The sequence below is a fragment of the Onychostoma macrolepis genome, chromosome 16, assembly GCF_012432095.1.
Source record: "Onychostoma macrolepis isolate SWU-2019 chromosome 16, ASM1243209v1, whole genome shotgun sequence".
In the NCBI taxonomy this organism is placed as follows: Eukaryota; Metazoa; Chordata; class Actinopteri; order Cypriniformes; family Cyprinidae; genus Onychostoma; species Onychostoma macrolepis.
Genome location: NC_081170.1, coordinates 24,802,300 through 24,828,266, shown reverse-complemented (window position 1 = coordinate 24,828,266; position 25,967 = coordinate 24,802,300). Strand labels below are relative to the sequence as shown.

Below are 25,967 nucleotides of genomic sequence, written 5' to 3'. Positions count from 1 at the left end.
TTCTCCTCAACCGCTATCTGGTGGACATTTGAGGGCTTTCCAGGGAGAGCTTGTTTGTGAGTCATCTGGCTTCTCTCAAATTAATTGCTGGCAGGAGGAAGAGATTTTCTCAGAACAAAGCTTCATTTCCGGCTGGTCTATACTATATATAAAAAATCCTAATTAAACATAATAAAGCCTTGGAAGATAATGGTATAAATTGTGGCTGGAGGAGGAAAACATTTGTGGTATAAAGAAGGAATATTAAGAGTCAAGAAGAAAATACGTAATATATATATATATATATATATATATATATTTTATTTCAAAACAAGCTTTATTCAAAGCATTACACAATGTTGAAACATATGACAAGCCGGGTTCTAGAGAAATATTTAGATGTATGTTTCTCCAATTCTTGAAAATTTCTCAAGTTCACTCAAATTTTCTTTAGAACACTTTTTCTTCTTGAGGGTATTTTGAGTGTATGGTGGTTCTTGCTTGAAGACTCAACAGTGAAGAAACCTCATTGGCCGTCTTTTTGTGCTGCCTGCAAATTATTCATATATGCGCACAATATTTTTGTCGCAAAGGGCTGTCAGTCCTCTGTCATGTGTCTTGTGTTTCCCGCCCTCTTGTGTCCTTATTTGGTCATGTTCCTGTCCTTGTTAAGTTTGATTTATGATTTCGTCCAGCTGTGTGTTTATTATCTTGTGTATTTAGTTCCTGCCTGTTTAGTTCCTTTTCGTCTGGTCTACTCGTTACTCCCGGTGTTCCTATGTGTCTGCCCTGCCTTGTCTTGCCTTTGTTGGATTTTCATTAAAGACTGTTATTTTGAGTTCATCCTCGTCTCTTCGCTTCCCTCGTGTGTGTGCACCGTGACAGAAGACCAGACCTGAACACAGTAAGCGGCACCCATTCACCTCGTTTTGTTTGCCGCGGCATGGAAGTCGCCACTCATCATCCCACTCTAGCTGGAGTTTGGCAGGATCACCGCGAGTGCCGCGAGTCCGCCGGCCGTGCATCAGTCAAGTTCACCGGCTGCTTCGAAGTCAGCCCGCCGGCCGTGGCTCACTCAAGCCTGCTGGTCCATCATCAGTCAAGTCTGTCGGCCGATCCTCTGTCCAGCCCGCCGGCTGTAGCTAACCCAAGCCCGCCGGCCACTCGTCAGTCAAGTAGTAGGGTTGTAGGGTTCCGGCTGTAGTGGCCGGGCCAAGGGGACCGAGGCCATGGCCACGAAGACCACCTGCCATGGCCTCGCTTCCCTCGTGTGTGTGCACCGTGACAAGGGCTAGACCCCATGTATAATAATAATAATAATAATAATAACTTTATATAGCACCTTTCCCAAGCTCAAGGACTCTTCACAATGACAAAAGCAAATAAACAATCATTTCATACATGGATGGAAAATAGACATTTGCCAAGTCCAGAACGTGCGATTGCAGTTGCATACCACAGGAATAATACAGAAATCAGAAATCACAAAGTATATTTTAAATTTTAAATATTTTAAACAGCTGTTAAACTTCATTTGAAAACAAGTTAACTTTGGTTAGTCATGTCATTAAATAGTAATAATATTCAAAGGGGGAAAAATCTATTTTTGTGAAATGCGAGTTTATTGAATCTGTATGTATAACTACAAGAAAAAAAGTGTGCATATATGTATAGGAGAATATGGAGCTCATACTTGAGGAGGAAAAAGCACCTAAATCTTATTCAGAGACCCAGACTGAGCAATTTGGTGCAGTTGCTAATATTTATATGGCAAAAAGTATTGTAAAAGCTTGTAATGTAAATAAGTGAGATTTACATTTTAGTCATTTAGCAGACGCTTTTATCCAAAGCGACTTTATAATTTAGATTTTTATAACAGTATCAAATCAAGTTAACTTTATTACTATAGAACCAGTGATGTCACATGGACTGTTTTAACAATGTCCTTACTACCTATCTGTGCCTTGACTATGGTAGTACCCTTGCTGTCTGTGGAGGGTCAGAAAGCTCTCGGATTTCATAAAAAAGTATCTTCATTTGTGTTCCGAAGATGAACGAAGGTCTTATGGGTTTGAAATAACATAAGATTGAGTAATTAATCACAGAGTTTTCATTTTTGGGTGAACTATCCCTTTAAGTCAGTTCAGTGTTGGTAGTGTCATCAAGTTTTGTTTTCATCCGATGGTGTGAGTCAGTGTTGTTATATTGATAAATTATTACAATTATTGTCTATCAGACCCATACTAAGCAAGCCAGTGTTTAGTTTAGTTCAGTTCCAGTTGGTTCAGGTCAGATCAATAACAATGTGAAGTTCATAAATTTGAAATGAGTTCAATTCAGCTGTAGGCAGTTCTAAAAAAAGGCAGCAATGTTGTTTTTCAGCTCAAGGCAGTTCAATGTTGATTCAGTTCAGGTTAGCACCAGTGTTGATGTTGCAAGATGCAATTCAGCTGTAAAGCAGCTCTGCAGAAGATGATAATACCATCATTCAGTTCAACATCTGGTTGTAACATCAGGGGCCGGATTCACGAAAACCTTATTAAGAAATAAAGTTAAGAAATTTCTTAAGATAAATTCCACAAAGTTCATAAGAATGTACTTAAGTGCAATTCTTGAAAAGTTCTTAAATATGTTCTTAAGAAAAAAAAAATTAAGATGTTCTTAAGTAAAAAATGACAGTCTTTATCTGACTCAATACATGGCGGAAGACGCACTGATAAACTTAAACTTCAAGGATTGACTTTTTGCGTTTTTTGCAGATTACCCTAATAATCATAATAAGCATTTTCGTCACGACCTGCTTGACTGAGCTCGACTTCGCATTTTTAAAATGACGCATTTTTGAACAGTTACTTTTAAAGAGCCTCTCTCAAGCTGCAGCGATCTGTTTCATTCATTTTTGCTGTTTTTGCGCTCTCTTCCGAGTGAACGCTTCAAGTATGTGTGTTCATTCTACTACAGTAAACGCGTCCTGTGTGTAGGCATGTTTTTGAATTTTGAATTCAGTAAAACGTTGCGTTACACATAATCATGACCTGTCATTATTTACATTATCAGTCATCGCTGTCACTTCAGAAAACTCATACACATTGCTAGTCCTGCTATTTATTATGTGTAGCTAGTGTTGTTGTAATGCTTAAATATAACAATTTGAAATAACCCAATAAAATAACCCAGCAATTTTTTAAGAATGTTTTGTAAATCCGGCCCCAAGTGTTAATGTTAGACACTAAATGTGTGGCCACGTGTATAAATTAATGACTGGATGAATGATTCTTTTGTATTATTGTTCAAATAAATATACACTATCCATATACTTATCCCTCTATCAGCCCCTTGGAAGAGCTGCAGCTTTCAGTTAACAACAGTTGGGTTCCTAACCATGTGATTATGTAGCATAAATTTGGATACGTCCATTTTAAATGGGTGAATAGGTAATGACTTGTGTATTGGGGAGGAAGGAAATGATCTAAGGATAAAATGACGTGTTCAGCCGGGTACGTAACCCTGTTGCCTAGTAACGGGTGCATATGGACTGGGGTGATGACATCAGAGATAAAGCGTGTGTGTTCTCGCACAAGACATCAGACTCTTCAGAAACGTGATGAAGATCCCACCACCCTTCTTATTACGGACCCCTCCTCATACTCAGGGGTGTAACCCTATTTCTCCATCAAGAGCTTATTGAAATAAATAATAATAATAATAATAAATCAGCAGATCTGTTCCTTAGTGTCACAGGAGTTTTTCCAGATAGTATTAGTTCTTCAGGCAGTGCTTTTGTGCACAAGCTGTCACCCTGTTGTGTTTTGCCCGGTTGTTTTGGAAGGGAGCATTTTTTGAACGTGCCGTCACAATCTGTGGACTCCTTGCTTAGATGTGGCTCAGCATGAAAGAGTGTGTGAAACATAAACACAGAATAAGACAAATTTCTGAAGTGCCAGTTGATCCCAGTCTGTTCGGGAACTTCGGCGTAGTGTCTGAACATGATGGTTCTCAGATTCAGCTCTGTGTGCTTCTGTATAATGACTTCATAGCAGTGTTTGTGGCCTGCATACAGTTTCCAAAATTGCCTGTTTACTATATTTCCCAATGAACTGATCGATTTTCGTCCCTCATACTTTTCATATTAGTTGGTAGATATTTAGAAACAATTTTCATTTAATACCACCAATATGTCATGCTGATATTTGGCGATATTCAACAAATCAGATTTTTAATCTGGTAACAGATTAAAGGGATAGTTCACCCAAAAATGAATTAAGTACTGTCATTAAGTACTCACCCTCATGCCGTTCCAAACCCACAAGACCTTCTTGTTGAATTTAATTGAATTGTTGAAGTCATTATTTTTGTTTTCTTTGCTTACAAAAAAAGTATTCTCAACCACTGATGTCACATGGACTACTTTAACAACGTCCTTACTACCTTTCTGGGTCTTGAACGTGGCAGTTGCGTTGCTATCTGTGAAGGCTCAGAAAGCTCTCGGATTTCATCAGAAATATCTTAATTTGTGTTCCAAAGATGAATGAAGGTCTTACGGGTTTGGAACGACACGAGGGTAATTAATGACAGACTTTTCATTTTTGGGTGAACTAGCCCTTTAACTGTCATGATGTATGCTCTCAATTGGCACTTGCCAAGTTAGACTAAAGTCAAGCTACTCTAGAAAAAGTAGTTTGAAGCTTTTTAAGGGCACTACATTTTCATTATGTAAATATCACATTATATAACAAGAAATCTGAGCAGTATTTATCTTGCATGAAACTGTTAGGATTTAAATTAGGAAAACAGCCTCAGCTGGACACATTCATTTACACACATAATGAATAAAAACACCCTGATTAACTGAACTGAAAATGTGATTTTAAATTGATAAATTAAAGGCTTAGTTCACCCAAAAAATACAAATTTTGGCAACATTTACTCACCCTCATGTCATACCAAACGTTTTCGTTCATCTTCAAAACAGTGAAGATATTTTTAATGAAATGAGACTTCTGTCCCTCCAAAGAAAGTCCATGTAACCAAAACTTTCATGCTCCAAAAAGTTCATAATGACATTGTAAAATAATTCATATAAATCAAGCATTTAAATCCAAGTGTTCAGAAGAGACATGAGCACTTTATATGATGAACAAATTAAATTTATGCTTTTATTCACATAAAAAACTTTGATACATTGAGCACATCAAATATGTAAGGGATAATCAACGGCTAGCTGTGTATTAAACGATTTGAATGCACGACGTGGAGGCGAAGAACCACCCGACGCGCAGCGGAACCTCTGCGAAGTGTATTCAAATCGTTTAATGCACAGCTAGCTGTTGATTATCCCGTTTATGCCATGGTCATTTCCCAGCATTCACATATTAAAGATGTTAATAATATTTGCGCTGCAATATTTGACCGGAACGATAAAAATGACGGTTATTTTCGTCTGTATTACTATTCAACTGTAACTGTATATTACTATGGTTACCAATGTTTATAGGAAGCGCATTAATATAGAACATGATTAAACTGACCTGGAACTACCTGTGCAGTTCAACGAATTTAATCAACACCCGCCAGCCAATCAGAATCGAGTATTCAGACAGACCATGGTATAAACATAAACTGAAGCTCAAACTTGATTGACAAGCAAGAACCATTTTGTTCTCACACATCAAGCTACAGTTGAGCTCCAGTTAACATTTTTGATGTGCGTTAAAGAAGACTTGGGTCAGTTTATTCATTTATCCCTACACTATGTATCCCTGATTTTTTTTTTTTTTTTTTTTTATTATTTAAAAGAATTTAAAAGAAGGGCATTAAAAGAAACCTTGAAAAAAAAATCGCCAAAATAGAGTTACTAGAGGGAGATTTTCTTATTTATACATTTCTTATTGTTTTCTTATTATTGAAAACAGATGTGCTGCTTTATATTTTTGTGGAATAATTTTGTCATACTTTTTTCAGCATTCTTTGATAATAGAAAGTACAAAAGAACAGCTTTTATTTCAAATATAAATCTTCGGTAACATTATAAATGTTGTCACTTCCATGATTTCTTGCTTTATTTTTTTGGTTTAAAAAAAAAAAATTTACTGACTAACTTTTAAATGGCTTTGTGTGTATGTTCTTGTATTTAACAAAGTTTTATGGTCTAGTCATTTTCCTGATGTCTATTATTAGTTACTTTTTTCACGTACAGTATATATATTTTACTATCAAAAGATGGCAGGTAGATTTGTAGCAGTACGTGAGTTATGAAGGAAAAAGTTACAAACGGCCTTCCCGATTTCACAGCGTGTTGTACATCTGCCAGCGTGAGGAGCAGGATTCACCGAGAGCTCTTAAAAAGATGAAGAGTCTGTCCTGTGCTGTTCATCAGAGGGGGCTTTCACTGACCCTCATTCACTCAGATGAAGCATCTCATCTGTGAGACGCCATCGAGATGACATTGTAATGGGCTCTGTCACGCTGAAGTGCGGAGAGCCGCTAATTCTAAAAACAGACACGTCAAATCAGCGGCAAAGTACTCGAGTGTCGTACGGGTTACCATTCATGCTATTTTCAGCCTGTTATGATAGAGCCGAGCTCGTGGAGCGCGTTAAAGTGACTAAATAGGTTTCACGCTGCTTCTGGTTGACATCGTACGAGAGTGTGTCGTCTGTGAGCCTGTTTCCTGAGGTACATTTCATCTTCTTCCCGTACAGATGAGTGCGGTTGGCAGCTCCTGTTGGGGTTCTTCAGAAGGGCAGATCCTGGTTCACGTGCTGCAGAAACTGGCACTGCCTACTAGGTGAGTGAATCGACACGGGCTCCTCATCCGACACCGCATGGGCCCCCGGTCGAGTCTCTTTAGTGCGACCCTCATCTTTGATCCATTCATGTTGCCGGCCGAGGCGTAGGCCTCTGATGAGAGCTTCCTTGTGCTCAGGCCTCACCCTCAGATTGATACAGGCCTATTGTGGCTGCCTGTGGGGGCAGGACCCCCCTCCTCTTCCTTCTGCTAAAATGAGAAGGAATCCCTTTGAAGTTGCACAGCCAAGCTTAGGAGGCAAGGCTTCAGCAATATTAGGTTCTTGGCAAAGCAGAGACGAATTATTGAAAACAATGCATAACTGAATGACAACAACACCAGAATGCTTTCCGCTCTGGAGGCCCTTTGAATAAAGTTTTAAAAGAGTATTCCAGGTGCGATTTAAGATATGCCCAAACAACATTTTTGGTTACTACAAATGTGTAATTTATATACATAGTGCTTTTCACAATATACATTCAAAGCCGAATACGTGGCCTTTCAGAGTATACTGCATTTGATAGAATGTGTTTGACACATGCACATAAGAAAGTTTTATCAACTAGAGTTTTATAGTTTTATAAACTAGTTTTTTCCTCAAATTTTATGTTTTTACTTTTTAAATAAAAAAATACCTTAAAGAAACTTTCATTCACCTTTGAATCACAAATGAAGTAAAAATCAAGCCTGATCTCATGTTGAAAACGTACCTGTGGGAACTTTTTTGCAAAACACGAAATACGTAGCGTCATGTACGTTTCGTGGCATATTCGATGTGAAAGAGTGTTCGTTTTTTTCCCCCCGGATATGGTACGTTTTATGCGATGTTGGTTTTGTACGTGTCACCGCAGTTCGGACTTGAAATGTTCGTTGGGTGGCGCTATAACGCTTATGCTCTGTGACGTTTTAAAATAACATGCCAACTGCACTACACCTAAACTTACCCGATAGTATGAACAAAAGCAAATGTGATGTAAAAACATGCCGTTTTAGCTTTTTTTTTATTCTCGATCTCTCATCTTTAAGCTCTTTCATTGTGAGTTTTTCATGGGATTCGTACCCGGGGATCCCGCATAGTAAGTCCAATTCCATGCTGGCTGAGCCAAGCTTGTTACATCCGGAAAGTGAAACATGGAGCTGTAATCAAAACTGTGTACAAAAACGATTACAAGTGCTCACTGTTTTACTGCCTCTAGTGTTTATTTCTGTTGGAAACTGCAGTGATATGTACTTACTGCGAAAAAGTTCCCACAGGTACGTTTTCGTCATGGGATCAGGTTGGAGTGGAAATCTGAGAGGTTTCTGTCCCTACATTAAAAGCCCAATTCTCCAAAACTTTTACCAGAAAGGTTTCTAAAAGTAATGCATTCAAATATAAACTCTGTTCAGTGCACATAAATAGAGCATGTTAAATATAAACAGAAGTTTAAATGTGCTTGCTTGGCGCATAAGAACCAATGAGGGTTGTTCTCGCACGTCAAGTCCATTTGAGCTTCCGTTTACTATGTTTGATGTGCTCTATGTGTATGCATTGATCAATATTTATGTGCATAAAAGCCTAAATTAAATCGGTTCATTGTGTCTCTGCTTAGAAGACATTTATTACACTGCTTGATTACTTTAATAAACCCTGAGAGATCTCTCTCTCCATTGAAAGTGCTTAAAAAGGTTCATAAAGACATTGTTAAAGTTTTCATTTGCGTTTCTATAGGCTTGGTACAACCGTAACAGAATTTTCATTTTTGGGTAAACTAGCCCTTTATCTTGCGTTTCACCAGGAATACTCATTTAATGTATATGCAGATGAAGTTGGATATAACATATTAATCTTTTTAACCCCAGGTTAAGGCCACTTTTAACCCTGGTCTACACATTGTTTCACACTTGTAGTTTTAAATAGGGTTAGCACTGGGTTTTTCCCTTTACTTAATTCATTTTTTAATGCAACAAGCAGCAGTTAAGACGCTTAAAGAAATGGGGCTTGATTTAAAAAAAAATTGTCTGCTCCACAATATATTGCAAACTTGCATTCTGATCTCGCTCCCTTTCTAATATAGAACACAATGATCCACTCAATTTGCAGTGGAACTGCTTGTTTTCCTCAAAACATGACATTTCTGAATATGTCGGTAAAATGTGTGGGTTTCATGTTGTAGAGCAATACATTTATATATAGTGCTAAAACTCAGCAGCATTAGTTTGAAGAGAACTCTGTTCTGCTAATTTGTTTTCTTGCTTTAGGGCATATCGGACAGACAATGATAAACACACCTCAGAAAAATAGCTCCTTGATTTTTAAATAATTCATGCTCAGTAGTGGCACTTAAAGGAATTGAATTAGCTCAGGTTCGGGTTACCTCTCTGTTTTAATTTGGAGAAATATTTAAAGTTTTTAAATTAGTAATTAATTTAGGGTGAAATTCACAGTGTTTGCATCAATAATATATGTGGATAGCGTGGTTATCTTATTTAAGCAGGTCTGTGCTTGGCCCTGCTCTCTAATTACCATATTCATGAAGTAAACAACCATTGTGAATAACTTTTGACTATAAGCTAATGCATTTAAATAATCTAGTTCAATTCTGGTTCAAAAACACTATCTCATATACAGGTTAAAAGTATCAATTTCCAAGCATAAGCTGATGTAGTTCTTCATGATGTCCTTCAGCTTTAGGTCAGTCCACACTAGAAGACTGAAGATTGTTGCCTTGCATGTTTTTCCACCTTAGAATACATTTTCACAGTAACAGCAAAGTTTATTTTTTTACAATGTCAAAAAACTACATGGAGGACACTGATTTGCACAGAGCAGAAAATATGGATGAGAGTGTGCTTGGGGAGCAGCTTGATGTTTATTTTGCTCCTGCTTCCCAGAGCGTCACTCTCTCACACACTGTCGCTCATCAGGACAGTGTACACACAACTGACAGGCCAAAATCAAGTGTGTGCACCAGATAAGCCACTGTGACGGACAAGGGCTTCTGGTTACCAACTTGAGACTTGCCATAAGAGAAGATTTTTCACACATAAGTTAGTGACTACTGAATTAATGGAATCAACTCCCTGGTTTGTTTTGGAACACAAAAACACATGTAGAGTATTCCAACCACTTTTGTTTCTCTTTTTTTTTTTTTCCCAGGTCCCAATCAGACATGGCAGTGGAATCGTTAGCTGGAGAGATTCTGAAGGGCATTGGGTCCCAGGCAGAACAGAGTTTCACGCCTGGTATTTAATATGTATGTGTGTTTACTTGAATTTTGTATCCGTTACTGTGATTTTCAAGAGATTATTGAACTCTTGTGATAGTGGTTGTAAAAGGAACTCTGTAATTCTAGAAGGATTGTGCTACTTAAGCTAATTTAAAATCACATTAAGTGTATTCCAAGAATAAAAATGTCCACAATTATTTAAATTTAAAGTCCATTTTATTGTTTAGCCAGGTCATTACCAAGTCTCCAACCAACAATCGCAGGCTACAATAATTAGGGGTTCTTTTCAAAACCTTTCTAAAGCTACCATCAAAAAAAAAAAAAAAAAAATCGATCAAGACAGGGGTGGGGGGGAGAGAAGGAAAAGAAAGAAAAAAAAAAAAAGAAAAACTGGCCCCAACTGATTGCAAACCCTTTGGAACATTTGTGATTTCTTTAAAGCAAGAGAGCTGATATTTGGACTTCTCCAATTCTTGGTTTTATACAAAAGCTACACAATGTTACATTTGATAAGAATACAATTCAACTGATTAATTAGTGTTCTACACCATAAACTCGATAAAATCTTGATGGATCATTACCACTATAACTCAACACTATGAGAGAGAAAGAGAGACAGTCGAAAGGAATACAAAGTTCTGCAAAATAAAAGACGAGTATCATAAAGCAAGCTAGATAAGTACCATTACAGACTGAAATATCCTTTGAAAAATAAAAAGTAATAAAAAGTACAGGCAAGGCTAAGGTTGAAAATTCCATCTTAGGATTTGCTTTTTGGGCTTTCTTCTGTCAATCACACCAAATTCTGACCGACCAAGACCAGAACAAAAGTTTTACTTCCATGTGTTCCCATAGGAAACTCAGCTTGTATTAGTGTGTCAGGCACTTTCAGAGAAACTAGCCCACTCTCTTGAGCCCGCTCAGCAACTCTACAGGCCAAAATCACAATGCAGGTTCATTCAGATCAGACGATACAGCTGCAGCAGAGAGAAAAGAGGGGACAAACAGATTAGAATCCCATTCAAGGGGAGAAACACGCACACATACAGGACTGTAATGAATTCAGATGCAGCTCAGATTAGTTCTGCTACCGGCGTGCTTTACTCCAGCCTTTCAAATCTCCTACACACGGTGCGGTCAGCACAGATCAAACACAACCGGCCATTCGCATCGAGTGCGCGTTCGGGGCGTCTTGGTGCCTCACCTAAAAAGTCATTGTATTTACAGATCGGTATCGAACCAGGCCAGCTGATTGCTGTCACCCGGCGGGAGGCCGTCGATCAGGTCCTGGGCGTGGCCGAGGTCGGGCAGGCCGTCTACGGGGTAATCTGGGCCAGGGTGGTGCCCGCCCATCTCGTGCTCCATCATGGGATCCATGCCCATGGGATCCTGCCCATAACCTCCGGAGTGGAAGGAGCGGTAGCTTGGGTCTAGAGGACGAGGGGAGTGGATGGAAAGTGGAGGGAGCACACACACACACACACACACACGTACGTTAGAGGAAGCATATTAAACGGGCAACTCACAATAGCACAACCTCAGACCCACAAGACCAGAGAAAGAACACAAGGCGTTTGACCCGACTCAACTGGAACCTGACATTTTCTAGGAATACGGTGCCCTATTTGAGCTTCTTTTTTTAATATATAAATTCTCTATGTAATACCTTTCTATTGAGAAAAAACATGTAAAATTACAGCAAAATTTATGGTATGAACATTTACATTATTTATACCTCATTCATTAAAATTCATTCAGGCTCATGATGTTACAAACTCGTATGACCGATTTCTTCCATAAACCATGAAATATGTTAAGCAGAATGACATGAATTAATAAGAGTCACTATTCACTTTCTTTGCACAAGTGAATGGTGATTGAAACTGTCAGACTATGCTTAACATCTAATTTCTTGAGAAAGTTTTAGAGTTATGGAACAACATGAGGGGTCCGTGAAAGACAATTTTAGGTTTTTTTTTGGTCCACTAATCCTTTAAGAGTTCCAGGCCTTATTTAGTGCCCTACTTTTATGGAAAGCGCCAGGCGTGTCTCTAGGTTTGGTGGGTGAAGGCTGATGAAGCAGTGGATTAGTGAGTATCACACCCAGATGCTGAGAGCTGATCTCATTTGTGAAAATGAACTTACCGTCCTGCCTGTAGCCCAGAGGCTCTCCCTGCGCACCGATGTCCAGCCCTAGATCTCCAGTCTGCAAACAGACACGCAAGAAAAAGATGCATAAGAGAAGTGCTCACTTCGGCCTCGAATTCTGAGTATATCAGGACTAAATCAGTTCCACTAATGCTTTCAGAGTGCTCTAGGCTCATAAAAACAATAATGCTTTGTTAGAAAGAATCACCTGCCCAGTAAATTCACAAATACAACACCCACATCTGCTATAACCGGTTCTGTAATGCGCAGGGAATTTATAGGCTTAATCTACAGCAGGGCTCTGTGCCAGCGTTGATTGCAGGATTTAGCAGAGATGAGCCCCCTTACCTCGTTCCAGGTCATGGGCTCAGTTCTGAACAGAGAGCTGGTGAGCTCCACAGACAGTCGTTTCTTGTAGTCCTGGGGCTTATCCTCAGACATGCGGAACAGAACTGCAGCAGCGTATGTGGCTGTGGGCGAGAGATAGCAACGTTAGTGTGACCGAGAAAACTTTCAAGCCAGCCCTGCTCACCCCAGCCACTGCCTCCAGTGGAAATCCATGCATAGCTGGGAAAACAAATCTGCATAGTGTTTTGTATTCACACTTGCTTCTCTGTTTATTCTGTGGAAGTTTAACTTGTTTCTTCAAACTTTATGTTGAGACATCGGGAGGCAGTGACACAGTGTGCTGCCATTATATGTAACTGATGTCTTTCTGCATTATTCTATGGTGGTTGTACGCACACACATACTGCTTATTAAGAGGTGGAGCATACACTCACCGACTCCCTCGTTTCTGGAGTGGAGGAGCTCTGTGAGTGGAGCGGTGGCTCCTTCTGCCTCGATGGCCTCGGCTGCCTCCTTATCCTGAGCCAGCTCACACAGCACACCTGCAGCTACACGCTGGATGTTCTCGATGGGAGAATACAGCAACTGCAGAGAAAGACAGAGGCATGTCAGACAGGCTCAAACTAAAAGTTCAGAAGATGCAAATATAATACACTAACTTGAGTAAAAAAGGGTCATCCAAACTTTAATTCTCAATTCATTAAAAAAAGTGATAAAATGAAAGAAAGCAGAACGAGCAAGCATACAGTCTATACATTTATAAAATAAACAGCATAACAATAGACAATGAACAGAGAGACAGAACGATAATTAGAACAAAGGACAGAAAAACAAACAAGCTACCGAGTGAAAGACAGACAAGATCAATAAACAGATTGATTGATAAATAGAACAAAAGACAGAACAAACAATATAGAGTAACTAGAATGACCGAACAATCAAACCAAAGAATGAGCAATAGAAAAATAGAATGAAAGTCATAAAATTACAAAACTAACAGAGCACGCAACAGATAGAACGACAGAACAATATATAGTAAGTGACAGCTAAAACGATAGACCAAGTGAACAAAGACATAGAATGAACAGTAGATAGACAACAAACAGTAGATAGATTTGATCAAATGAGTTCAATAGAGAGAACAAGCAAACAAATAGATAGAACAATGATAGATCAACTTATAGAACAAACTATAGATAAAAGAACAGAACAAACAAACAAAAAACTCAAAGCAAAAGGTAACTAGATAGACTATTAGACAATAGAATGAACATCATAACAGAGACACAGACAGTCAGTGACTGACCTGAACAAACAGTGGAATAGTGTTGAGTCCTCTGATGACGATTCTGTTGTGAATGTCTCTTGCTAGAATGTGCAGAGCTCCAGTGCAGCCCTCCACGATCTCCTCCATACGCACACCCTCCTGAAACACACATGAAAGCTTCATTCACCTATCCATTCTGCAAGAAAATGACTGGACACCTTAACTTGTGTGCTTATATAGATTAATTGGGTATAAGGGTTTAATTTCAGAATAATGAAATTGCACAATTCGGCGGACATAAAATCCAGACGATCATGTGACCATGACTCACCACAAACTGCTGCTGTGTTCCACCCATGGAGGTGCGTCTCTGAGTGTCCTGATGGGCCCTGACCAGAAGCTGCACCAGGCGGGGAATGGCACCCTGCTCTCTGAGCGGGGCATGGTTGGCGGGGCACAGTGCCAGGTTACGGATCAGCCCCACTGTGGCCTGGGAGAGGACACAGGCATTTAAAAAGTGATAAAATATACCTTTATGAAAAGGCGGGAAAAATCCTCTTCATGCACAATGAAAGCAATGAAAGGAGTGATGATCTCATATCACTTCCATACCTTAATGAGAGGCCAATGTGAGGGAGGGTGGAGCAATTTGACCACCACAGGCAGCCCGTAATGCAGCCGCACTGCATTCTGGGCCATCTCTGCATCCTGATGTCTGGATGTGAGGTGACGTAGAGCGCAGATAGCAGGCTCTGTGATGTCCTCTCTGTCTCCGGCACGAAGTACAGTGCGCACAAGGGCCTCAATGCCGCCCACTTGGCACACCATCATCTTGTTCTTGTAGTTGTTGCAGGTGAGGTTGGACAGGATTCCAGCAGCACACGTCACCACGTTGATGTCGTCTGAACCGAGCAACTGGACCAGGGTGCCCAAGAGCCCCTCCATGCCCTCCTGTAGAACAGAAAGATCCAGAGTTGAGATGTGCTGCTTTATTAAACCCAGAATTTGCATCCATGACAAACTCGATTCAGGTTTTTTTTTTTTTTATTTAGTCCCGCACACGACCAGCCACAGCCATTCGTAACATTTTACTACACATTACATGAGGTTGTAAGCCTACCATGAGTGGGTAAATGGTTAAAATACACAAAATCATTCCAGAAATGTTTTGATAATTCAAGAATTCTGATGCCACAACAACAGCTGGGTGAAATGTACACATAGCGCAGGCATCACAACCAAATGTAGCATCCGTTCATGCTCCGACACAGGGTTTTTTTCACAATTTGATGTCCTTACTGTGTGGGGTCAGAGCTGGCTACAGCCCCTAACCCGTCACAGACAAAGGCAGGAATGACTGTTACCTGCACATCTACTTCTGCTAAAGACGTCTTCTCCATGGAAACAATGGGGAGACAGAAAGAGAGGGCTCATGTAGGAAGAACAGAAGACAGCGTAATAGAGCTGAGGGAAAGAGACTGATGGATCAGTACCTGTTTGGTGGCGGCGTCTGAGAGATTCCTCAAAGTCCACAAGCAGTTCTGTACCAGTCGCTGACTGGGGTCTGTGAGATGAAGGCCAAGTGCTTGCATGCCACCTGAAAACAACAACACTTTCATGGTCATCCCATCCTAATTCGTTAGCTCCCACCTGCCACTAAATTGAAGGTAAATGGACTCACCAGCCTCAACGATGGCAGGTTTGTTACTGGAGCAAACTGACAGCACTTTGAGCACTCGACTGGTGGTCCACAACAGTTTCTCATATGTGTAGGTCCTCATGATGTTGACCAGAGCCTGTGGGCCTCCACTGGCCAGAATGATAAGCTGAAAAAAAAAAAAAAAGCAAATTATTTGAGTTTACCCAGGTTAGCAATATACCATCAATACTGCACCGCTCAAACAAGTGTGACTTTATAAATAAAAGACCAAGGATATTGTGTAAATGCAGCAAAATGTGCTATAATAATCTAAGCTAATATTACAGCTTAGTGCGATTATGAAATCACAATGACTGTGATTTAAATATATGCACTGCATGTTTCGCATTTACACACATGCTCATGATCCAGTGTTCTCTTCAGAGTAAATGCTGCATCTGCTCTGAGTTTGGGTCGCTTGTAACCTGCATTTGGGAACAACATGCACCAACAATCTTCTCAAATTTGAACTGAAAAGCACTTATAACCAGCTGTTGTCAACAAAAGAGGAGCCTTAAAGGAGTAATTCACTTTCAGAATAAAAATTCTGTCATCATTTGCTCACTCCCCACTTGTTCCTAACCTGTATGAGTTTCTTTCTTCTGTTGAACACAAAAGATGATATTTTGAAAAATGTTGGGATCTGAACAGTTGATGAGCACCATTGACTTCCATAGTATTTTTTTTTTCTACTATAGAAGTCAATGGTGCTCTTCAACTGTGCAGATCCCAACATTTTTCAAAATTTCATCTTTTGTGTTCAACAGAAGAAAGAAACTCATACAGGTTTGGAACAAGTAGGGAGTAAATGACGATTTTCATTCTGAAAGTGAACTACTCCTTTAAGGTCTCTATGAGTCTTTTCCCCACCAAAACAAAAGCTGGATTGTTTAACAATAAAAAAAGAGAAATTTAAATATTTTGTTTATTATTACTATTAGTAATAAATATCATCATAAATATTAGTTACTATTATTTTGGCCAAATTGTGCAGTTCAAGCAGAGCAAACCTATAGCTTTTAAAAAACAATTTTAAATCTCAATATTTATCCGAATAAACAGGCCTATAATACTCAGACATCCAGTGCCAAAGAAAAACATCAAGGTGCAAATCAAAAACACTTAAATTCCAAATATAGCAGATACAGTATGTTGTTGCACTGCTAGATATGAGTGACAAGAGTTTTGAAAAATAAATACAATTTGTAAACAAGAGTGTATCTGGCCAAGAACCCTGCTGTGATATGCCTATCTTTGAGAAGATCTTGCTTCTTACTTTGCTTTCCTGATTGCCGTATGCCAGAATCTGAAGGCAGTCTGTCGTGATGGCGAGGAATTTGACATTTGTTTTGTTTAACAAGGCCACCATTTTCTGCAGGCCTCCAGCCAAACGGACAGCCATCTTGGCTCCTTCCTGGTGCAGTAGCAGGTTGTGTAGAGTCGTAATGGCATAAAACAGTACGGAGTCCACTGGGGAACTGAAGAGACCACAGCAATATTAATTAGACCCAAACTACAGATAAATAATGGGATTCAAGCTTAAGCACACAGAGCAGGTCTCAGTATGACTCAGCCTGCTAGTCCTTGAATTCCAAAGACACTACAACTTCCCTGATTCAAAAGATTCACAGGATATAAATCCGCATGATGGTCGATATTTGTCTGTTTAAAAATAGAGAGCATGAAGGAGAACCAACCCAAGCATTTTGACGAGGGCAGGGATGCCTCCTGATTTGAAGATGGAGAGCAGGCCTTCTCTGTGGTGGGAAAGATTGTGCAGGGTGCCGGAGGTGCAGCGGGCTGTTTCTACATCATTAGTGTTCTGCATTGTCCTCACAATGGCCGACACCATCTGTGGGGATCGCATGATGGCATGACGAGAGGCCTCCTTCTTCGAGAGCTGGTGCACCATCACAGCTGCCTTATTTACCACCACCTGATGGAAATAGAAGAAACCAAGCCATTAGCACACTCTGACACTGTCACAGCACTGGCTGTTTTTGACAGTCCATCCGTTCCAACCTGATCCTCATCGTTCAGTAGTTTGGTGAGTTCTGGAATAGCACGGGTGGCCAGCTCTGCATCGTCCTGGTAGTTAATGAGGTTGACCACGGCGTGTTTGAGCATCTGCGAGGGCTCGGCCAGGCGCTGGACGTTGGTAGGGTGGGAAGAGTCAAACTGTGTGGAAGGTATCTGCATGCCTTCATCTAGAGTCTCTGGGAACATGGCCGCCCGGACTCTCTGGGCTCTGGTCATGGCGTACTGACCATCGATGTCTACAGAGAAACCACAGAACTATATCAAGCAACTGTCTTATGCACAAACGACTATAAACATCTGTTATGTCTATGAATATAATACAGTGTATCTTTTCATTGTGGGATTAACAATCAAACAAGCTAGAACAATGAGAAATTGTCTCAGCATTGTCTTACATAAACCAATGTGACTGCAGTTTACTTCTTTGACCCAACCTCGCATTAAGTAAATGAAATTCTCAATTTTCCATATTCTTTCCATGAATTCTTAAACCAGGAGAATAGAATCACCACACACCTGCTACCTGGTCCTGGTTGAAGGACTGGTTAAAGCCCTGCTCCCACTCATATAGCACCTGATTATCCACATCCTCATCTTCTGGGTTGCCCTTGCCGCTTAGGGATGGGGCAGTGGTTGTGGCCCCAGAATGGATACCCGAGTCCAGGTAAGACTGTTGCTGCCAATGGCTGACTGCAGCCTTGCGATCCGGCTCCATGGCCATGTCAAGCTCCATCAAGTCAGCTGCACATAAAACATTGCAAAATGAGATAATCAAATATCTAAATCGTATTTAGACCAAAACTTTAAATATTTTAGCTCTTCTAACATTTCTGCTTCGCAAAAATATTTTACTATAGTAGAATAACTTACATTGGGTAGCCATGGTTCTCTCACAGCCAAGCACAGCTTCCTAATCTGAAAAACAAACAAGCAAAATTAACAGCAAAATGGTTAATTTCACATTCATGGTGCCAACTTTCTCTCTAGTTCTCATATAGCACTCAACTCCGTCTCTCTCGCACACACACACAAACATTCCACAAAGTCCGGCGTGCAGCACACACAAGCCCCAGTGTTCGACCTGAATGCTCTCTGTCTCCTAACCTGACTGCAGCTGGGATGAAAGAGTCAGGCAGGATGTGTACCACACTACACACACAGCCACTCTTATTATCTGCAGGTCCCTCATGATACTCCCCGGAAAGAGCTTGGGGTGAACAATGAACAGTGCTACAGGAAATCAAAGGTCTATGTTATAATTCAGGAATTTGGGGGTTGTTGTAGGCGTCATTCCATCTATCCTTTTAAAGTATCCTTTAAATCATCCACTAAAGGAATATTAATAAAAATTTGATTTTAAAAAGTTATAAGTATTTAAAACAATACAAATGTCAAGGTAACTTTTTCTACCCAGCTGAGATTAGTTTTGTCGATTTTGTGAGAATAATTAAAAATAATGGACATTCCCGCTGCCTTTAAAGTATCAGTTAGAATGCTATAAATTGACTAAAATCGGTTTCAAAATGTACACCAGCTTTTTCTAGCAAAAAGTGTTTGAACTCAGTTGTATACTTTCCTGCCATTACTGTAAATTAAAATAGTTGTTTTTTTGCATCCATTTAAAAGAAGATTCAATTAAAAAAATATTTTTGATATGCATTTCAAAATGTCATTGTCAGTGTCATTGGACCACTGAAAATAGCCCTGAATATATCAGGCCTCATGATATGATGTTCTTCTGGCAAAAATATCTATGTAGAAAGCCTGGGGAAGTTTTTCTGCATTTTACAAAGTCACTCCATCACAAGCATCATAATAAAGCTTGAGCTATTAGCTTCACTCCAAACATCCAACCTCCATCTCCACCTCTAAGCCATGAGGGTTTTTAGTAAAAGAGGTGCTAAAGGTTTATATGACCTTCAATAATGAGCTCAGCCAGAAACCCCACCATCACAACAGCGTCAATATGTGCATGACATTCTTTGTCGATTGCCCATCAACGTCAGCAGTTAACACCTACTGAAGCGATATTGAATTCAGTGTCTCAGTCTGGGGGGCCCCGGTCTCCTTCCCTTTTGTGAGGCCTCCTCCAAAATTACCATAACACAAGCCCCAAGCCCACCTCCTTTATTCAGACGTACAACACCCCTCTCCAAGTCAGCAGGCAGAATGCAACCCTTCTCCGATACGTCCAACATTCACATGTAGCCTTGAGACCAAAACTGGCTGCCCATGTCTCTCCATTGTGTTGGCTAGCAAAACATACTGTTCCTCTCAGTCAACCAGCTCTTACAAAACACAAACATGTTGCAGCATGTGGAAAGGTCACTCGGTAGAACATTTTGGCTAGCTCTTGTCAACATTTTGCTGTTCAGGAGCTGCTAGTCCATGTGGAACAGCACCACAGGAGGTTTAGCTTTATGACGCAGCAAGGTCTTGGCAAACATTCAGAGAAAAATAACTTTTCCCCTTCGTTGGGCTCTGGTCTCGCACGCACTTTTGTCAGGATTTGGCTCTCGAAAGCAGCCTCTTCAAGTTCAGAAGCTGAATTAGGTCAAGTAAGGAAAGGCTAGACTGGAATACAGATGTGTTTTGTGTTGCACACAGCCTATTATGGATAAACCTCAATTACACACAGACATAATGGGGCTTGCCTCTCTAAAGACACCAAGTCAGTATATCCTATTTTAGAGCTATAATTATCCAACAGACTGAACACTACGGCAACAAAATAGTGATGCACTGAAACATTTTCCATTTCAGCCAAAATAGTTTTGGAGGGCGGAAATTGAGCGAGACAGTGACATTTTATTAGCCGTTCCCGACGTTGCTGTGTGTCAGAGTATGATTTATGCACACAACATGGATAAGCCACAACAGGTGATTGTTGTATTGAATATTGATTTCCTGATTTGAATCAATTTTCATTTTGATGAACCAACATCAATTCTTTGAATATATATCAAGAATCAAAATTTAAGGCTAGGCTGCTTTCTGTTGATGAGTGAACAAAATTTCACTGCACATTATTTATAGTGTCCATCTACCATTCAATAAATTGCAATAAGCTTTAGGTTTTGTTACTTTTGAAATGAAAATGAAAAAGATTCAAATTGTCACTTTTAAATCACAAATTCACACAATAAGTGTTGTTTGGCAGCACACCTGAACCAATCATCACTTCCTCTTTACTACGTTTTATAGCATGAAATCAACATGAATGAAAATCAGATGGTATGTTGAAAGGACAAGTATAACATTTTTACTTGTTATTGATGTCTTCATTATTTAGGCTAATGTTTCAATAAATCTGTCAAAGCAAGTTTAATGTATATTATTTCAACAATAAATATAAAACATTATCAAAAAGTTTATATAAACACTGCCTAATGTGCAATTTAAATGTTTGCATACAACCCCATTTTTGTTGATTATTAAATACATTCTATTAATTAAATGATTATTAAATACTAAATTTTCAGCTAAATGAATGAAGTGTTTTGGCAAAAAAAATTAAAAATAGTGCATCACTACAACAAAACACTTAATCTGCATCTCAACAACCAAACCAAAAAGCAGGCAGTGTTGTTTTTTACAAATGGAAATGTCACCTGGACCAACACAGGTGCCAAAACAAACCCCCGGTCCAGAAGGAAAACGGAACTGACACACCAAAGCCTACAAAATTCTCTCAGTCCTGTGCAGCTCTGCGTCAAACAGAGTCAAAATGACACGGTCAGCTCTTATGTTATATATATTTGCCAATAACGAGGACAGTTCCTCTAGGAGGCAGCTGTCAGTATTGTGAATGCAGAGCATGGAAAGTGTGTTTGATAAGGGGATGTGTAAAACAGTGCTGCTGTGGCACTCTGCCTGGGGCTGCCGAGAGTTTCACAGCAGTCAGCCAGTCGCTCGGTCTACGGTTCACAACATCTGGAGTCAATTGGAGAGATAAACCCAGCAGCATACAGGCCTTAACCCCCCTGCGGTATTACTGCTCGCTCTCGCACGCAACGTGAGGTGCCAACTGAGCCTCAGCCTCCAAGAAATCCCACACACAAGCTACACGCAAACAATCCTCTTGCTCACAGTCAGTTGAGATCCTAACAAACCACTACAGGTTAGTCTGGGTCATTGATGAGGTCATGCTGGATGTATTTAGACAATCGGTTTTCCCTTCCAGACCTCAATCGCTGGGTTATACAATCATCTGAATGAACAGTGTGAATACAATCATGAAGAGAAAAGCTTCTGGGTGAGCTCTTCTGAATTTTACTCTTGCTGAACTCCACTAGTGTCTTTATTTCACAGACAGACTGGCTTGGGCATGAAAAAAAAACCAACCCTAATAACCACATGCGTGTGTTTTTCACTGCCTGGCCAACATGCACATCTGAAACCAATCTGAATGTTTTGGTACCTCTACTGGGTGGAATATGGGTGGAGTTGGCCACATAGAAAAAGTGGGGAAGAAAGATTCACAGTCCACACAGAGCTCTAACAGAGAGGTTACTAACAATAAGCAGCAAATAAGCACTCATTACTCAAAGCCTGAATCTGACTTGGAACCTGGCACACAAATCTGTTACGCATACGCAGAATTTCAGACTCAGCGTTCTTAGGAAAAGCTAACGTCTGCATCACAAAACAATAGCCTGGACCAAACCCACCATTCTTGTGTCATTAGTCACTTCAACCCTCCTAGCTGGAGCTCTATTAGACCTCAAAGTCTATATGAAACTTTGCATTAACAAAAATCTAAAACCAGAGTGTCGGTTCCAATTGGCCCAATCCTAACATAGTATATAGTTAAATTAGTATTGCACTTACTTCACATGCACCTGGACTTTGCATAAAAATTTAAAGCATCCAACATGACCAAAAAAAAAAAAAAAGCTCTCTCAACACAGTGCCTATTCCATACTCAACGACGGGCTCCTCCAAAGAAACCTGAGGCGGCTTGAGAAGACTGAGGCATTTGTTTGTAATCCTTGGCATTCGGACAGCATGTGAATTTAAATACCACCCAAATGGCTTGGGCTAAGTGCCAGTTGTGACCAGGGGCATGCAGCTTAGATAGCAATTTCAACACCCGCATTCAATTTCAGAGATCTGCCTATTGTGTGCAATATTTCAAAAGATCTTAGTTGCTAGCTCCCAGGAACATCCTATACTACACATCTGCTCCAAATGTGTCAATTGTTATGAGAGATGCTCTAACAGCAGGAGTCTGCGCACATGTGCACGTACACAGTGTATTCTGACTTCATATACCTCACCCAGATCCAAAAACATACTGTAGCCGCTCTGTACAAATGAAATAACTAGCTCAGACGCTTCCATTTAGAGAGTTTAGGCATGCGGACTCAAAGTAAGCAGTGGGAGAATACTGTGTTAGACAACAGGTAAAGGAAAATGAGGATTCATAAACCAATTAGGAAAACAAATAACTACGTTTTCTAAAAGTTCTTGATAATCTAAACAGCTGTCAAATTGAATGTCCATAAATGTTTGACAACTATTACAAGCATGTTACTAACTCTTAGTTTGAATTCATGTCAATTTTGCAAAAAATAAGTAAAATGTACTATTTTTTTTTTTTTGCAAGTTTGTGTTCTAAATTTGTCAAGTAAATTTCACGCATGGAAGTTTAAAATTTAAAATGTAAACAAGTACATACTTTGTTTTTACTCAATTCTGAATATAAAACATAACCGAACATTAAACACTAGCAGGTCTTTGCCTTTAAATCAAAGCATAAATTAACATTTACTCTCCCAATTGAGTCTTATGCAAAGTATGCTGGGAACTTAAAATCCACCCACGCAGTTACAGTTAAAGCAACCAAAATGATTCATGTAGTCCCACCACAAATGAATTAAGTAAACTTGAATTTTACCAGATTAATTAGGCTAATCGCAATAAAATTATGCTCATTTTCAGTAAATTGAACAAGCAGCAAAAATATTTTCTCAGCGTATACCTACTGATGTTCAACAAGGGACTAAATGAGACTATAGAGTGCCTTAATGTCAAAAAAGTGAGGAAGATATGCATACTGCCTTTAGTTAGACTCCATGACAGAGGTGGAGGAAAAGGCACATGTTTGGTTTACTTTTTAAGCCACGTGAATCATTAACAAATCTACTGCCAGTTGTGCTTACAGGAGCCGTTGCTAAAAAAAACAAGCCCCTTAAGAAAAAATATATACCTATACTTTCACAGATCGTCAGACAGACTGCAGGAAAGTCAACTGAGAATGTCAAAATTTCAATCTCTGCATACTGAAGTAAAGCTCAAGTCAGCTGGGTGTATTGTTAAGAAGAGCTGGGGAGTGATGTATGGGTAGGGTATGCGCCCGTCCGCAAAGCCCGTGTGCGCGCATCGAGGATCCCCACCCCCATCAGCACGAGCTCCAGCAGAGTCAGATTTCACTCAAGCTCCTCCTCGACTTCCTCTCAACGGCCAAACACTTTAAATGCCTTTGTTTGTTTCTTGCTGAGACTTAAATATGGGTCATATTTAGAGTACTTAACAGCGCATGACTTCAATAATATCGTAAGTGTTTATAACTCAAGGTGGTAGAGCTGGCCACGCATTTGAGCAGAAAATGTTACTACAAACTTAATATCCATCAGATTTTAGCTAAGTCACAAAAACAAGAAGCTTAAAAACATCTCGAGTTCAGTAGTGCGCAAACAGAGCTTAAAGGGTAAGCTAAAAGACAGCTAGTTTATATTAGTTAATCACAGACTAACGTAACTTTCAACCGCACAACCGACTTAACGTTAAACACAGGTTTGAGATTGCGGTAAGACTAAACCAATTTTAACTGTTGAATTTTACAGAGAGAAATCACAGAGGTAATGTAAAAATGAGGCAGATATCCAGTTGAGTTAGGGAGGATTTTACATGGTCTCCACAAAACACTTTTCCAGCCCTAAAATGCTAACCAAGCTAGCACCAAAGACACAAAATGTCTCAACTCGGAGCTTTAAAGACACCTTTTCTGATTTATTAAAACGCTTACAGTATTGTTGTCGAACACATCCGCGTTTACATGTGTGAATGTGAGTGTAATTTGGTCGTGATTTTGCAGTAATATTTCCTCTGGCTGTATTCACCACCTCCTTCCCCACAGCTGCAGAAAGACATTCCCTCCTAACATTCCATGCGATAACGAACCACACATTTCATCGGCGACAACACTCACCTGTGTCAAAAGCTGTATATTCCGTTTTCGCTTTTCAGTACTTAAACACGAATAAAGGCGACAATCCGTTGAGAAAATGTGAGGAAAAGACCCACAGCGCGCGGCAGCTCCTGCTGAGAGTGAATGTGTGCGCGAGGACTCCGCGCTCGCGCAGCAGCAGCACACTGGGAAAGATGGCGTCACTCCATATGTGCGCGAGCCATTATAAAAACTCCTACCCATGCCATATCCTGCCGCCTTCCGGAAAACTAGATCCCGTGCCGCTGGATCTTTATAGAAATGAAACCAAATGCGGTTTTCGTACTCAACAAGGATTTAACAGATCTAAAATTCAGTAGTGTTAAAGATGGCCATCGCGAGCTAAACGACCGAAATGTGAGATAATTTAGGGAGTATGTGAAAATATGGATCCGTGCGTAGGAATACCAGAACTGGACGGCTGTGGTGCGGCAAGGGGGCGCACCTATTCATTAAGTTTTATGACTATCGCAATAAAGAGTGTGTGTAGTATTGACGAGAAGCAACGCCACAAGATAACCAGACTAAACCATGAATAAAAAATTGCAATTTCTTTGTGGAAATAAATACCTTCCTGGCAAACGGGAGCTAATATGGGCTCGGCGTTTAGGTTTTAGAGGCGGAGGAAGTTTTTCCATCCCTCTCCTCTGTAGAACAATGCAGCGAGGATCGGAAAACTACTGGATCAAACTGCTGAGACATTTTACTGATACATGCTAAAATGCCAATCTGTTTAACAGTATACTGTATTTACAATAATTTAAAACTAGAAAAGCTCTGCTGCAGAGGGGTTCACTAAAGCAAATATTCAATGTATGACTTTTAAATCCCTGAAATGACGGTGCATATTTAATAAATGTCCTTTAATGTGCATATTTTGCATGTATCCAAAACACAATTGGTGTTGTGAGTGTGTGCCTCCATGGTGAAGCTGTCATGTTCAGACTGGTTCTTACCACAACTCTTCTCTGAGTTCCCATGGAAAAATAGAGAGAGGAGGGGCTGAGGAAACACAACAGTGCCAAAACACACTTTAACCATATATGGTTTAATAAATCATCTTTAATTGTAACAGTAAAACATTTTGAAGGCATTTTGGTATTTTGTATACCTTATGACAACATTGGCCATTGATCTACCCTTGTGTGGACCCCTGTATTCAGCATATCAAACTCTTATTGTGGATGGTAAACATCAATTAAAAATCTAACAATAGACAACTATGTAATGCATATGAACACCAATCAAGATATGTGGGT

At 39.9% G+C, this 25,967-nt stretch overlaps 2 protein-coding genes across 5 annotated transcripts in view; one reads left to right on the top strand and one right to left on the bottom strand.

Annotated features, from left to right (window-relative positions):
* ulk4 (unc-51 like kinase 4) overlaps positions 1–10,954 on the top strand; it is a 215,500-nt gene extending 204,546 nt beyond the window's left edge. For both annotated transcript variants that reach the window (XM_058746124.1, XM_058746123.1), the window contains exons 36-37: positions 6,681–6,766; positions 9,906–10,954. In XM_058746124.1, the coding sequence (XP_058602107.1) occupies positions 6,681–6,766; positions 9,906–9,999 (180 nt within the window). In that variant the 3' untranslated portion in view covers positions 10,000–10,954. The remainder of the gene's footprint in view (positions 1–6,680; positions 6,767–9,905) is intronic.
* Positions 10,428–24,880, bottom strand: ctnnb1 (catenin (cadherin-associated protein), beta 1). 3 transcript variants are annotated; one of them, XM_058746125.1, is made up of 17 exons: positions 24,691–24,880; positions 18,348–18,392; positions 17,994–18,218; positions 17,460–17,713; positions 17,135–17,373; positions 16,714–16,915; positions 15,420–15,564; positions 15,232–15,335; positions 15,103–15,129; positions 14,351–14,689; positions 14,070–14,228; positions 13,778–13,897; positions 12,906–13,056; positions 12,472–12,593; positions 12,121–12,181; positions 11,180–11,405; positions 10,428–10,952 (listed from the first exon to the last, which is right to left on the bottom strand). In XM_058746125.1, the coding sequence occupies exons 2-16, from the start codon at positions 18,358–18,360 to the stop codon at positions 11,197–11,199; spliced, it is 2,370 nt and encodes a 789-aa protein (XP_058602108.1). In that variant the 5' UTR covers positions 18,361–18,392; positions 24,691–24,880; the 3' UTR covers positions 10,428–10,952; positions 11,180–11,196. The 3 variants fall into 3 exon arrangements, with proteins under 3 accessions (XP_058602108.1, XP_058602110.1, XP_058602109.1); XM_058746127.1 differs by lacking the exon at positions 11,180–11,405; XM_058746126.1 differs by lacking the exon at positions 15,103–15,129.
* Between the last annotated feature and the right edge of the window lie 1,087 nt (positions 24,881–25,967).

What these genes read in the sequence shown, in the direction of transcription:
- ctnnb1 (XM_058746125.1), bottom strand. An exon ending in ACGGCAATCAGGAAAGCAAA is followed by an intron (nt 15,565 to 16,713) that starts GTAAGAAGCAAG and finishes TTTTTTTTTCAG; the next exon opens with CTTATCATTCTGGCCAGTGG. An exon ending in AGCCCATGACCTGGAACGAG is followed by an intron (nt 12,182 to 12,471) that starts GTAAGGGGGCTC and finishes GTCTGTTTGCAG; the next exon opens with ACTGGAGATCTAGGGCTGGA.